Source organism: Pavona decussata, unplaced genomic scaffold (assembly GCF_977016875.1).
Source record: "Pavona decussata unplaced genomic scaffold, jaPavDecu1.1 SCAFFOLD_4, whole genome shotgun sequence".
Classification (NCBI taxonomy): domain Eukaryota; kingdom Metazoa; phylum Cnidaria; class Anthozoa; order Scleractinia; family Agariciidae; genus Pavona; species Pavona decussata.
Window position 1 is genome coordinate 1,739,562 of NW_028145428.1, and position 15,396 is coordinate 1,754,957.

Consider the following 15,396-nt stretch of genomic DNA (forward strand, 5'->3'; position numbering starts at 1 on the left):
CAGTTTTTACGTTTTTCGTTAGATATAACGCAATCCTCGACCAATCAGATCAACAGAATCTCTATTATCACCTATCACCTATATTATCACCTACACTATTTAGCAATATTCGCGTCTGAGAAAGCGACGTGTAAACATTTACAATTTGCAAATTAAACAAATATAACAATTTTAGAACTGAAGTCACTGTAAATTTTGTTGATTAGTTTGTTCTTTCTTGATTAGTCGTTTTATTTCCTTGTGATGCAAAGAATCAAATCAAGGTCATATGTTGCTTTTGCAAGTCATAGTTTTTGCGTTTTCTTTATAAAGTTCAGGACAGTTGCCAAATGAAGTTCCCGAGCACAAGGTGTCTTTCGCGTATTGCCATTTCAGCAGCAGTAGTCGCATACACCTACTGGGTGCCTATTTTTCGCTGAACTATTAAAACTATGCTGTGGGCTTTTTGGATAAACTGGCTAACCTACCTTGGGGGCCGATTTGCAGTTTTCCAAAGATAAAATGACAAATGCCCTGGGGGAGGGGGGGGGGGGGGTGGTAACGCTTGGAATTGCTGAGCAATAATTTGGAATGTTTTAACTGTCGTTGATTAAAACCGAGCTCAAATTTTGTAAAGTTCAATTACTTAATGCACACTAAAAGATCTTTGGAAAGTGTGCCCTCCGGACATATCCCCTTTTATTTTACTTTTATAAAGCAGGTTTCCTTAGTTTGTAGGAATATCCGCACGGACAAGATTCAAGTTACTTGAAAATTTCAATTGAAAAAATAAAAAAAGAATAACAACAAAAAATCCTGCTTTTAGAACTCATTTCATTATAGCCGCAATTCTAGACTTAGTTCAAGTCACAATCTATCTTTTACCTATTAAAGACCCTTTGCATAAATGGCACCCAAATTTAAATAACAATACTTGATACATCCTAAGCCTTGTGTTTATGTTTGCAGACAAAGGATTTTTCACATGAATATGAGGCTTAGGATGTATCAAGTATTGTTATTCAAATTTAGGCGCCATTTATGCAAAGGGTCTATAGGCATCTCTGATCTGCCTTTCCTTTCTTTCCTTTGTCATTAAAACGATGATGTGTCCGAAATCTAAATTAGAGAAACAATCATCATTATATTTTTAGTACACAAAATCAATCGCGTAAACGACGGAATCAAAAACTCATCACACTTTGTTGATAAATATTCCATTGTTATACCTAAGTTCCAGAGTCCATTAGAGTTGGTCAAATCATTAATGATTGCATCACTTTATTCCTAGGCAGCCAAAAGGAAGGAAAGCGCGGGCTGTTGACATGGCTTCGTGCAACAACTGGCTAATTGCCTGCACCACGCTGTTGATCTTCTTCCCAAGGCAGTTGTCAGGGAGTATAGGTTTCAGTCATCTTCCTCTGGGTAAGTTCTGTGGTCAATAAGAGAACAACAGTATGAAGGCTGTTTCAGTTATATCCAAACTCGTTCATAACCCTTAACCCTGACGACTTCAGGGTTTCAGACTGAAAAACTAAAATAATCAAGGCGTTGTTGTTAATATTTCTCCGTGTTTTTAAAGGTGTGCAGAAACGATTAACAGCTGTAGCTGGGTCAGTAGAATTTCTTGTTATTCATACAAAGTCGACGACTTTGACTAAGCTCAATTCTGTATCAGTCATTACTTTTCGTTAGTTTTCGTTACTATGTTAACAAAAGGTGTGATGTGAAGCGAAGCGCCGCCAAAGCACGACCAAAACAAAACAACGTCTAAAGCGAAAAGTTTTCATTCGACAGAAATTCAACGAAGTGATTCGCCTAATTGTCGATGTTAGGCTTTTACTTCCGCGGAACAAAAATTGGTATGACTGATGACGGGTACTGATGCCGGATACTCCGGTTTTCCTCCCTCCACAATACACACGAATAGCCACTCTGTAGATGTGCCACTGAAATTGCCATTTATTCATTTATTGATTTATTTATTCAATTTTTATAAGAATAACGACACATTTGAGTTTACAAGACATGTTTCGGTCGTACAACGACCATCTTCAGTTGAGAGTAGAAGTAATTTGTTTAGCCTTACATTATAAATTCAAATGTAACTTCAAATTACTTCTACTTTCAACTAAAGATGGTCGTTGTACGACCGAAACATGTCTTGTAAACTCAAATGTGTCGTTATCCTTATACTAATTGTTGCTAGTCTTCTTCTTTCTAGATCCTTTGGGAATTTATTTATTCATTTCTTTAAGGCCGCGGTGGATACGTTGACCATGAATATATTCATTAGGCAAAATATTGGCAGGAGTACCACTTTTAAAATCCTAAAATCACGAGCAGTTCAAAGCCGATTTCGCCAAAACGTAGCAGACGTATTGGAGAATGATCAAAGTGCACTATGATCGTTTTATAATGTGTAGATGGCGTCTTAGGGCAATACAGAAAGTAACTTAAATTAAATTTGTTAAAAACGTGATTTTGTGTCCAGGTTTTCTCCTCCACGTTTGATTTTACCACTGAGTGATCTATTACAACATCTATTGTGTCATATCATAGCCGGATTTTTTAACTTCAAGCTTCTTAAGAAATATTTGCCCTTAAAGGCGCAAAATCTATCATGCTAAAATTCAAAGGCTTCAATCTTACCTTCTAAGGCTTATTTTAAAATTCGGCCCATGATATGACAATCTACAATATGCCTAGTTTATCATCTTGCCGTGTCAACTCGTGAAATTGTCTGTCCGCACTATATTCTTGGACACAAAAGTGCTTGTTTTTACGCTTCCGAAGGCTTTCCGAGCAAACACGAGGGAGCTGATTAATTCAAACCTGGATTATGGTAATTTTGGTAAAATCTTACTGCACGGGCCATAGATAAGTGCACGCAGAAATCAACAATACTTTGAAATTCACTGCATATATATTAAAACGCTCAAACGGCCTATTTTAGTAATGCACAAAAAGTTCGTGCTACGCGAAATAAATCACGTGCGATTATTGAGGCAGAACAGAATATTTTTAGAGACATTTTCATGAATATTTCGCTTTTTGTCGGTTTTAGTCGTTTGACTTCGTGCATATTATTTAAATAAATACATTCTGATAAGAATCCTGTCCACCGCGGCCTTAATACGCAAATCTTAGATCCTGTCAGTGAAAATAATCATGGCTGAGTTTCTGCCGAAAAAGCTACTTTAACACGAATTTCGCGAGATCCTTCATATTTAATATTTTTTTCGGCCCGTTAATATCTACGTTATTACAACTCAAACTTTTGGTGTATTTATATTCAAGAATCCAATTTATTTATCCTCACAGGTTGTTAGAAATATTACAAACGCTAATATAACTAGCCGAAATTTTTACCCATCATTTAAAAACCGTACTGTTCTAGCTAGTTGTATCTCCACTTTATGTTACAGCTAATTTCACGCGAATCCATCGAGAATATTTAACTTGAGAAAAAAATAATTAACTGACATCCAATTTTTAACATATATATATATAACCGCCTGTTAAACGAATAGTTCATTGCATGCAACTTAAATTTCCCCAAAATAGTGAAATATCGTGCCATAAATGTGGAGGGCAATAAAAGGCTCCCGGCTTAAATTCTTTAGCTACAGCCTGGCAAAATAATGCTTTTGGTAAAAAGAGAAATAAATAGAAAGATCTTCCGCTGTTATTAAAAATTGTTCGTAGCTGTCGAAAACCAAATGACGTTACTCCGTACGTCACTAACGTTTTATGTGTTTTCTTAAAAAGAAAAAAAAAAGAAAGAAAGAAAAAAAGACAGCATTTCGCTGAGGGCTATCCTTGACGAGTACTAACGGAAATGCTAGCCCTGCGAGCAGAAATCCCTTCGGTCGTGCTACAAAAACCAGGAAGAACAGCTGCAAATGGCCATTAGCAGAAAACAAACCCGGTTTGACGTTTTTGCGTCACATGATTCAAACACTAGTGAGATTTTTCAAAACCAAATTTATCGTTTGTCTCGGGAACAAAATCCGTTTAAACGATCTTACTTCAGGAGATTTTTTTGTGCATCCATTTCCTTGTTTAAAGTTGTACGTGATGCTCGCCTAATGCGTGAGTTATTTTCAATATAAAATGTAAATTAGTAAGCGGTGTTTAATTGACACGTAGTTTCTTAACCAGCTATTAAAGAACCAGCTCTTATTAAAGACAAACAAATTTTTCATACTGACTGGATACGTCAAACACAAAATGCTCCTCTCTCCCGGCAGGGGCCCGGAATCAATCTCTATTCCATTGGCTAACGTACACCTATGGGATATTTCATTGTGTTTACAAGAATGATTCAATAAAAAGACTGCTTTTTGAGTGTTTTTCCTTTTTCCTGAAAAAAATTAGCTTTGCCCCCCACCATCTTCCCTACTGGTACGACGTAATAAGTCCACGCTAATGTTTTAATAGTTAGCTTCCGGTCCCTTTCGCCTCGAGGCGTTTGGGACTCACTGTGAGGAGACCCCATGTGAATTTTACTGCTGGTTGTTTTTTTATGTTTTTTCCTCGGTTTAGACTGTGATTTCGACGACTCGACGTTTTGCGGCTGGGAAAATGACAACACAGGAAGAGCAAAGTTTAACTGGAGAATAAACTCAGGGAGCACTCCCAGCCCAAGAACAGGACCTCAAGCTGACGTCTCAGGTAGCTTAAAGCCTGCCTAATTTTTCATGTGAAATATAATAGACCTTTAGCTAATGGAGTACGAGTAGGAATTTTCAAACTTTAAACCATGCTTCAGATTAAGTATCTGTTTTCACAGCTGTTTAAGAGCAAATGGAAAAAGTCAACCTACCTTTGGGGGCGCATAAAAGCCTTCTACGTGAGTCAACTGAAGTGGTTTTCTTGAAATATTTTGACGTCTTTTAATAATTTCAAACAAATAATCGCATTTTCCACTGACGCCAGGGTTATACGAAACAGTTCTTTTCAGTTTGTAAAGTTTGATTTCTTTATTGCTGTTCGTTCTTTCCTGAAAGCTGTAGTTATTTTGAATTGGGTTGCGGGCGACTATCGCAAAGAATACGAAACCGTCGGAACTGCAGTAAAGAGACAAGGGATCAAAGAAGAATGAGAGCATGTAAGAAGTCATGAGGAAACCGAGTCAAATGCCCTAAAAAAATCCGTCAAAATCCGCTTTTGGGCAAGATATTAAACTGAATATCTGCTTTTGCTTAGTTTGCGCCAAAATTAGAAACTTGTACGTCTACCCCCCTCAGCGCCAACTGCAAACAATCGATGACATTTTTCGGGTAGAAGTGAAATTTTCTTTCGTTCTGATTGGTTCATTTGAGATGTACAAAAACAAACACCCCAGTTTTGTCCAGGTGAGCTCGTCTCTCTTGGTTTAAATTAAACCGTCTCATTTTAATGGCACTTTTTATTTTGAAGATATTTATATGTTTATCTAGTGAGAAACAAATTCATGTTAGAAGATTACTCTGACGCTGTTTTTACCCCTTAAGGTGTTCTAAATTAAGGTTTCTCTTCTTAACATACATTGAATTGGAAGCGGCCAACAAAATCTTTTTTCCTTTTTGATTCGTGTAGCATATTTATTTTTTATACGCAACAGATGTAGGGGGCATAGCACTGTAAGAAAGTTATATTTCTTGCACTTTCCTTATTGGGATAGTTCCCGTTAGTTGATAAATAAAGAACCATTTGGATAGAACTTGCATAAATACTGTCGTCCGGTTAACTATTGTAATCTTTTTTGACCCCCTGAACGCGGCAGACTCGACACGAAATCTGGCTAAGAGTTTTATCCCTGGTTATTGTATTATTGGTAGCTGGTCAAAAAACTTCGAAGAATGTATATAACTCCGAACTTTACAACTCGGTCCCATTCCTCAAGAGGGACAACTGCGCCTAATTAATCAAAATGGTCACGGCCTTCGGAAAAGAACCGAACAACCTTTTTTTTTTTCAAAATTAATGTGAATGTTCCAAGTGCAGCCAAAGCTGTGTCCTCTTCAGTTAAAAATTCAAAGTTTACTGGTGTTGACTATAGTAGTTCTTTCCAACATTAACCGGTCCGATGATCTCAAAAATATTTTTCCAGGAGAACCCGGCCATAATTTAATAAATTGTTGAAGTATTACGTGTATATCAGAGAAGCGGAAGAGTGTTCCATCCGGTTCCCAAACACCGAGAAGTGGGCTGGGTTTATCATAAATTATTTTAATAATTAAAATTAGCTTGAGAATCGTTTTTCCACAGTAGAGCTGTATCTTTAAGCAGCGAATAATTAATCAGTGACTTTAGTAAATCAACTGTTTGAAAACTCTAGACATAAAGAATACACAATCACGGCGTTGTTCAAAAACAACTTACCATACACTGTCCTAGGTAATGGAAAGTACGCATATTTGGACTCGTCGGCACCGCGTAAACATGGCGACAACGTAAGGCTTATAAGCCCTAAAATGCAAGGAGAAAACTGTATGTCAATCATGTATCACATGTATGGGAGTTTTATTGGAAGTTTGATAATCTACATGAAGACAAACGACAGTGAAACAGTTGAATGGATCAAAAGTGGCAATCATCCCGATCAATGGTTTGAGGCCGCTGTATTCTTTAATTCTTCTGTTGAGTACCAGGTAATATACTTGTTTCGAATTTTCTTAGAATGTTTCAGACGTATGGCTATTAACTGAGCACACAGTAAAGAAACGTGGGAAGTACGAGAGAGATGTTTGACGAGAGGATCTAGAATCTTCCAAATTAAGGTGGCTTACTACAGTTTTAATGGAGTATAAGGGCACAACTTTATACTCTTTTAAAAAAAGTTCCAAGCTGTTTTTCCCTTCACTATTTACTGTTTGCTTGAGTCTTTTACGATTCTTTTGAAATTTGAACAATTAAACGTCAACAAATAGCCAAAATGAGCGACCGAGTACCCAATGAGAGACTGGGCACTAGTAGGTTAAGTCACGTTTTTCTCAAATTCTACCCGTATGACCCCACCTGAAAATTTCAGGAATAAGAAATTGGGTCTGATTTAACGTTCATGCAAAGTAAAATTAAAATCTGTAAGACAGTTTTTGTGCAAACTAAGAGAATGTGAAATAAAAAATAGCTCAAAATCTGTCTTACAGATTTTTCAAAAATTTTGGCTCCAAACGTGATTCACCCGAACAAATCAACCATGAAAATTTCATCATAAGTTGTACGGTAAGTTTTCGAGCAATCCTCGATCAAAGACAGGTTTTTACAACCTCGGACGAGAATTGAATTGCGCATGCCCTTTGTTTAAGCGCGCGCTCATGTAACGCCATGTATCGCGTGCGAGAAAGGTACAGTAAATTAGAGCTGTTTTACCGAATGTTTATCAAACTTTTTTGCCATATTTTTTTGGTCCTAGGCTTAATTACATGTTTGAACGGAGTTTTGAAACTATCGCTTTATATACCAAAGAGATTTGACGCCTCTCAAGTGCTGAAGTGGTTGTTGTTACTTCTTGAGGTTACTTGCGTCATTTTTGCACGCGCGACAAATACGGACGTGTGGCAGGCTATCATAGCGCGCTACTAAGTCTCGGAAAAACTGTAGTAAGCCACCTTAAACATGCATTCATGGTATAGATCAGCTGCGGAAATTTGTCGTCAGACAAAGCGTTAAAGACAATTCTAGACCTTTTTCAGTTATCATCTTCAAAAGAGACTGAAACATATTATCTTACACATATTTTGTTTATGTCGTATGTTGTTTGTTAACCCTAGAAGAGTGTGTCTGTGTGTGCGTGTGTATGGGTGGGTAGTCGGTGGGGTTGGGGAAGGGGGGGGGGGGGGTGATTAGGGGGAATATTCTGCCCGAGCCGAGTTTTAACACGCCAAATTGTTACCAAATTGATTCCAGGTAAAATTCTTTATACACCAGGTACGTTGAGGATCTGGAAACAATTTGGTACAGAAGTTCAGCGTTCACCAGAAATCCAAGAATAATTATACTCGGTTCGAAGGAAGGGGGGGGGGGGGGGGGGTGACCGGCTATTTTTTGTTTAAAATTATACATATTTTTTTTTCAAAAAAGCTTTTCAGTTAGGTTAAGCTTAGGAACAATAAAACCCATCTTTTGTTTGCCTATTGAAAAAGGGTACCAATAAATAATGAATTAGTTTAGAATAATGCGTACAGCCGGACAGTACGCAGATCAAAGCATTCTTAGAGATTGACAGTATCATAAATTGCTGTTAAAGATAACCACTATACATGTATATACTCGTTGCATTTTTTAGATTGTCTTGGAGGGTGTGAGAGGATTTTCTTCGTCAGGTGATGTAGCCATTGACAATATTACATTCATGCATGGGGCATGTAAACGACTTGGTGAGAATAAAACTGTTAATACGGATAATCGGATTGGTAGACATACAATCAATAATAATTAAACATTTACATCTAACGTAGGCTCATTAATTCAATCATTGTCTTGTTCTTTTAAGTTAGCTGGCAAACCTGAGCCTTTATTGTTGTTTTTTTTTTTTTTGCTTTAGTGATACAGACGCTATTTGCCTTTGTAAAGGAAGATGCTACAGACTTCAAATTCGACCGAGTTCCATCTCACAGTGGTTGGATTGATCAGTTCACGATGCAAGCTCATCAAACGAAAAACAGCTCCAATGCCGATGTGATGTACTTTGTCTACCCAGGGGATGTGCCGAATTGTGCAAACAGTGTTACTCGACAGCTGTCACTGGCTGACCTTCACTGCTTCCCTCGCGACTTCTTCTATGCCTCTGCCAATTACCAGTCGCATTACAAAAAGGTGTTGCTTATAAGCCGTGGGGAGTTGTTGTCTAATGGGATTGCCTTAGATGACTATCACACCTGTTGTGGTCACTCTATTGAAGGGCACTTCTACGCTAATGTGTCGTTACCACGTGAGTGAAATGATAAAAGATATATGAGATAAATGAAATAACACAAGATGCAATGGGGTAACATGAGATATACTGCAGCTGATATCAAAGACCTGTTCACTTTACACATCGATTATAAATGAATTCTAATTCGAAGGCTGGTGATAATTTGTTCTTTGTGATCGTACTATAATTACTCGAAATCATTCCCGAGTTTTTATCGATTACAACGTGTAATTCTGACGACTCACTGTGCTATACTTCTTATTAGTTTCCAATTCAAAGGAATGCGTTGTCCTTAAAGGTAATACCGTTGCTTTGGTAACTAATTATGCCGACAAAATAACCAATTCTTTATCGCCAATTATCAAAAGTTCGATTATTGAAGAAAGTACACCTTAGAATTACTGAACGAATTAAAGCCCTACTGTATAAGTCAAAGTCTCGTGTATAAAATTAACATTTGGCTTTCTCTACAAATGCAGGACCTAATTCATGTCCTCCTGGTTGGCGTGGTTTGGATAAATTTTGTTTTCAGCTGCAAATAACCCCTCAGAAAAAATGGTTCCTTGCCCGATTAGAATGCTATAACCGTAGAGGGCGGTTCGCCGTGTTTGAGAACACCTTTAAACTACACGCAATTAGAAAGTTTATGGATGAGTACATGGAAGAATCAGAAGAAATTTTTGTGGGTGGTCTTACTGTCAATACTGGGCGATGGAATACTGTTGCGAATGCTCTTTTTGATTCCAAGTCGCCACTGTGGGGACCTGGAGAGCCTTCAGGAGATGGGGTGTGTACTGATATGCTTTTTAAAGAGAATTGGATTCCGAAGTGGAGAATCAATGACGAAGACTGCTTTAAGCAGATAGGATTTGTTTGCCAGAAACCAATGCCGGCTGGTAAGCATTTAGTATGTGTTGTATTATATTTGGTATCACCGAAGTAAAAGATGTTATACCCGCTCAGTTTACAGTAGTCTTTTAAGTTAGTATCTCCACCCGGACAATCATACCGTCAAGAGTTAGAATAAACCATAAATTTTAGTAAGCATAGGTGATTCATTATATATTCTTCTATAATTAAGATGTCGAAATTGAGAGGCTTACTTACAGTAATGTTGATTATAACTGCCTTAGTGTGAATCTTGTTAAGCGCTCCGACATTCATGATGTCAACCTAAAGAAAGTGCGTTATGTCCTTGGCCTTACGAGCTTTTTTGTACTGGTCCTCAGAATGTTGGAAAGAGCTAGACACCAAGATAAGAAATTCCGCCTCGTTACACCTGTTAAAGAAGGCGGTAAAAAAACACCACGGGTTTTATGATGTTTAGTTTCGTTTCGGCTTCATTAATTTGTATCTTGTCTCTCTTAAATGCACTCTCATAATTATAGCTAAAGTTATTATCGATTTCTAAACTAGCTCCAAAACTCTCTTGGGAGTAACAAGTAAATTGTTCTGTACTGCGTGTATCGTATATTAATGGCTCAATCGCCTAGTCCCCACAAGTCTCCTGTAGCTCTGTAGCGGAATGTGCGGAAAAAATAATCGAAATGTCATGAGTGTGACTCCTTTTGGGAAAACTATTTTTTCCCCCAAGTATACCTGCGTTACCGATTGTTAAATCATATACTCCTCATTTAATCAGAAGACTTAAAGCGCACTGACCACTGACTTAGTCACATTCTTCCATTGCGCATATGAATGCCACTCAGTGACAATAAAATCCTAGCGGCATACAGAATGTCTGTCTCCTTGCGGCCTATCTATTGTATTTCCATTTAGATCTTTTGCAATGGTTTTTGTCTTTTTGAGCACATTTTCCGAGCCTAGAGAGTAACTATTCTGTAGTAAACGGAAATGTAATTATCGCTTATCTTTTCAGGATCAAGGTGTGAGGCTTCATGGTTTGCGGCGGAGAATGCATGTTTTAAAGTGTTTGCCGGGAATATTAGCACAACGTGGTACGATGCTCTTGATTACTGTTTTCTTGTAAAAGCTGAATTAGCCGTTGTGGATTCTGAGGTAAGAAGAAAAATCATTGGCAGTCGTCTAACGGCCATCGACATAGAGCACCCGAATGCAACTATTGATCGAGCGTTTATTGGTATTAGCAAGCACCCCATGTGGCGGTGGTTAGGGGGCAAGAATATTATATCCAGCGCTTGGTATCCTGGTTATCCAAGGGGAGTGGGATGTGCCGCGCTAACCAAATCCTCTCCCAATTGGAAGCTTTTCAGTGGGCAATGTAACAAAGATCGTGGATTTATTTGTCAAACAATGGAACGTAAGTATTTCTTGATAGTATGAAAGTATGAAATGGCAATCTTTTTTCATGATACAGCACAGCCGACCAACGTTCAAGATTAGAATAGATGCCTAAAGTCATATACCCCCAGCTACCTTAGTCTATTTTTATTTCTAAGCAACGTCGACCGATTTCCAGTTTCCCCAGTGCGCAGCTTGTCTTGTTGCTTACGAATTCAGACGTCTAGGAGTATCCATCTAATGACGACCATGCTCGTTAATGTTAAGTGCAACGCGAAGGCTTCATTGCCTTTAAGGTTAGTTAGTTAAATCTTAAAGGTGACTACCTCCTGAGACATAAGATAAGTGTATTTTATGATGAACATCAAGTACCTGGGATTAACTCTAATCAGTATATTTAATTTAGAACAACTGATAATTGGGAAGGCTTTTCTATCACAAATCAAAAGCTTGCCATAGCTAGGTCGTTGCAATCCAACAAGTTTAGAGACAAAAGTTCCACTATAATTTCGGATTCAATGTCCACGGTCAATAGAAATTTCCGTCAAGTATCCTTTGTCACAGAGCCTAGATACTCAAGTGTAAACTTGGCAATTTCTGCTTTCAACTGAAAAGGTTCATAAAAATCACTCGAGATCATATATCCATAAACTTGCGATATTTAGTGGATGGACTTTGTGGCAACGGCAAACGATTCTCCGGTATTATTACTGGGGCTTCTTGGAAATATGTGTTGTCTCCTTTTTTCTTTTTATATTGCATCATGAAATTACATTGATCTTTGCCGATTTCCTTGTTTTTTTTTATTAGTAACTTCAGTATTGCCATTGTAGGAACTTATGTTTCCGGCCGGCCGACAAGCCATTCATCTTATGTCAGAATGACAGGAAAATCATTCCATGCTGTTGATGGAAACATTGCTTCTTGCTTCACGATCAAGCGGCAAAACGTATGTAACTTACGTAGTATTATTGATATACTTACCATACGTTCCATACACTGCACGTAAAGACCCATGATTCACGGTACTGACATTGCCAGTCTTCGCTAGGTAAGAGATATCGGACTGTTGTTTGTCAAGAGTTCGTGCTTGCCTGCTCTTTCCTCTTTGTAGTAGCGCTACTCGAACCTATAGACCAACTCCTAGTGGTGGTAAATGGTGCGCCGACCAAAGGCCAAATGTTAAGGCTGTTAGCGTGAGAGTTTTCTTTCTTCGCGACATGAGCTTCTGGCTTGGCCTGATCCAGTGGTTTCAACAGGTGTGTTTCTGTACTTTAACAAGACAAGCCAAGGCTCTTTTCTATCTTGGAACGCTATTTGAAAACGCATTTATTCGATTAACAGCCCACCTCGAATAAGCGCCCACCCTGAAGCCCAAGCTCCCACCCTCGAATAAGCGCTCACCCCACCCCCATCCACAACAACAACAACAACAAGAACAATAACTACAAACAATCTGTACTAGCCTAGCAAAGAAAAAGGAGAGTCAGTGGTGTTCCAAAATTGGTTTTTGGTACGGTAGTCAATGAAATTTTATATTGTTTATGTTAGATTTTGCACTTTGTCTTGTCTTGTTGAAGCGAAATATACTTGCTTTTCCTTTTTTTTTTTTCATTCTCTAAAAATGTCCTCCCTTTATGTAAATGTTGGTAAAATAATAAGCGTCCACTTCGAGTAAGTGCCATCCGTCGTGGGCATAAAATTAAATAAGCGCCCAGGACGGTTAATTGAATACATACGGTAGGTTCTTGGTGATTTTTACTACCAACTCTGCTTTACCATTTGATTTACGATGATACAGAGATGACGTCACGTGTCATTCCCATTCTTCGGCAAAGCTACTGAACTCCTGGCTTACTAGAGGTGCACCATTGTCGGAGACGAGAACATCTGGGATTCCATTTCTGATGAATTGTTCCTCTAGAAATAAACCTTTCTCCAAAATGGCGGCAACAGATTTGAATGAGTTAAAATTGAACTTAATGAAAAACTGATACTAACACTGGAAAGAGCACCTTTACTTTAATAAACTTGCAAAGTTACAGCATATTAGGTGTTATATCACCTTAGGAAATGTAAGATGAAATTTGACAAACTTACAGACGTTTGTATGACTGGGGGTATACGTCATTCCAAGTTACATTTTCTCAGCTGATATTACACCTGATATGCTGAAACTTTGCGGGGTTACTAAAATAAAAGTGCTCTTTCTAGTGCTTGTTTTTTTTTTATTTTTTTTTTTTCATTCTATTTTATTTGAATGTTCGGCCTACATTTTAGAGAAGGGTCTATTATACGATGGTTGGTGAAAATCGTGTCACTGAGTTAAGTCTGAGTAGTAATCCACATCGGCGATGTATTCTTTTCTCTGGATAATGGGCATGTCCGCAGTTAGTCGACTTTAGGGACGATCTGGATCTTTCAACGTCTGTATTGGTTCTTTTGGGTTTCTTGCCTGAAATTCTGCACACACGGAACACTTTGTGATTGCTTCCTTAGTGTTCATTCCAGGCCAAACGACAGCGTCTCGAGCTTTCCCTAAATGAGTTTCAATGCCTAGGTAACTTTCGTGACTTCTGGAAATGATCTATGGTCTGATTATGCACTGGCTTTAAACACAGGATTCCGTTGTGCAAGGAGATTTCTTCTTTTAAAGCGCAGAACTCTTTGAGGAGGCAGCGTGGCCAAGTGGTAAGGGCGCCGGACTTTGAATCCGGAGGTCCCGGGTTCAAGTCCCGCCTCGGCCATGCTTGTAAATAGCTAGCTGGTTTGCCTCCTGCCAGTTGTGATTTTTAACATGTTATGTTCGATTTGATTATTATTTGTTTCCCGTTATTTCTGAGTGGAATGCCTGTAAACTAGCTTTGGGTAGCTAAGTGCATTTTCACTATAAACAAAGCATTTATTTATTTATTTTTTTATTTAACTCTCTCATTGCAATTGGCACAATGCTAATTTTTCTGTTTTGACCAACCAACCAGCTCTGTGGTCTTCAAAGTTTGGAGCACTGGATCTTTTTTTATTGAGGGTGGCTCACACTGGTAAACATGTAGGGGTTAATAAAAGAGGCCATTCGCGTATAGGGGCGGAAACGTCGAAATGCACACCCATGTGACAAAATCGTGACACGAACGATTACTTTTGAGCTATCCGTTCCGATAGTGATTTTCAGAAAATAACAATCACAATGAGATTGATAGTTTCTGGTTCATGAAAAAATATTTGACTGATAACTAAACAGTGATTTTTCATGAACATTAAAATTGTTTTAAAATATATATTCATCTGGTAGAAAGGAATCTTTTCAACAGTGGGGTTAGGACGGAATAAAATAACTCCAAAACTACAGCATATTATGTCATTTTCGTTACGGTAACGAGAATGACATAATAAGCTGTAGATATTTGAAAATATTCAGACTTATATGTAGGATCTGTTTTGGTCTCACAGGGTCAACAGCTTTGGTGGAGTGTAAGTTTGGGTAGAAGAGCCTTCGTGTACAAAATCTGGATTATGAACAGACCAGAATGCTGCTTTACTGAAATACCTAAACTACGGGTTGTTTTAAGCAACAGCGAGAAAACTGAAAGTGCAGACTGCAAAGTTTACGATTGGAAAAGTCAACTCAGAAGGCTAATGATTTGTAAGCCGTCAATTATGGCAACAAACTTGACAATTTTTGCGGATGAGGCGGATGATTTAACCCTCTGTGAAGTATTGATAACTGCAACAGGTAGGAGAAATTTGCAGTTATATTCTGTATTTCATTCAAAGATTTTTGGGTGTACATTTTTCTCGGTGCTAAAGAGTTCTGAAAACATGAATAATACAATAGAGCAAAACAAAGGGAATAACTACGATTAAGGAGGGTAGGAAATGTGATCTAAGTTATTAGAAAGTTTAGCGAACTTTTGCCTGGAATTTCTCCAAGACTTATACATGGTTTGAGACTGAAGCTATATCAAACATTCGAAAGAGGTTTTTTTTACCCACTTAGCGGTGTTTGGAAATTGAATGAAACACTCTTTATCGTGTTTGATAAATTAGAGGTATATCACGAATATGGCTATCGTTACGCCCTCTGTTTTTGTCGTTTGGAAAAGCTCAGCACCATAGTTATGTAGAATGTAACTGGCATGTGAAGGTTAAATATTTAACAACTACTTCTTCTTCACCCATCACAGACTACGAGTTCAAATAGTTATCAACTTAAGCTCATCGAGGTTCAATCCTATTAATTTTATTAAAGA

General features: G+C 38.0%; 1 protein-coding gene and 1 non-coding gene across 2 annotated transcripts in view; both read left to right on the forward strand.

Moving 5' to 3' along the window:
* The window catches only part of LOC146489713 (uncharacterized), a 71,580-nt gene that overhangs the window by 9,464 nt on the left and 46,720 nt on the right, over positions 1-15,396 (forward strand). The window contains exons 2-10 of the mRNA XM_085104053.1: positions 1,271-1,404; positions 4,528-4,656; positions 6,364-6,617; positions 8,255-8,345; positions 8,513-8,899; positions 9,364-9,780; positions 10,764-11,165; positions 11,980-12,095; positions 14,597-14,879. Of these exons, the coding sequence (XP_084960179.1) occupies positions 1,305-1,404; positions 4,528-4,656; positions 6,364-6,617; positions 8,255-8,345; positions 8,513-8,899; positions 9,364-9,780; positions 10,764-11,165; positions 11,980-12,095; positions 14,597-14,879 (2,179 nt within the window). The 5' untranslated portion in view covers positions 1,271-1,304. The remainder of the gene's footprint in view (positions 1-1,270; positions 1,405-4,527; positions 4,657-6,363; positions 6,618-8,254; positions 8,346-8,512; positions 8,900-9,363; positions 9,781-10,763; positions 11,166-11,979; positions 12,096-14,596; positions 14,880-15,396) is intronic.
* Positions 13,821-13,893, forward strand: Trnaq-uug (transfer RNA glutamine (anticodon UUG)). The gene has a single exon. It is a non-coding gene; the product is annotated as a tRNA-Gln (tRNA).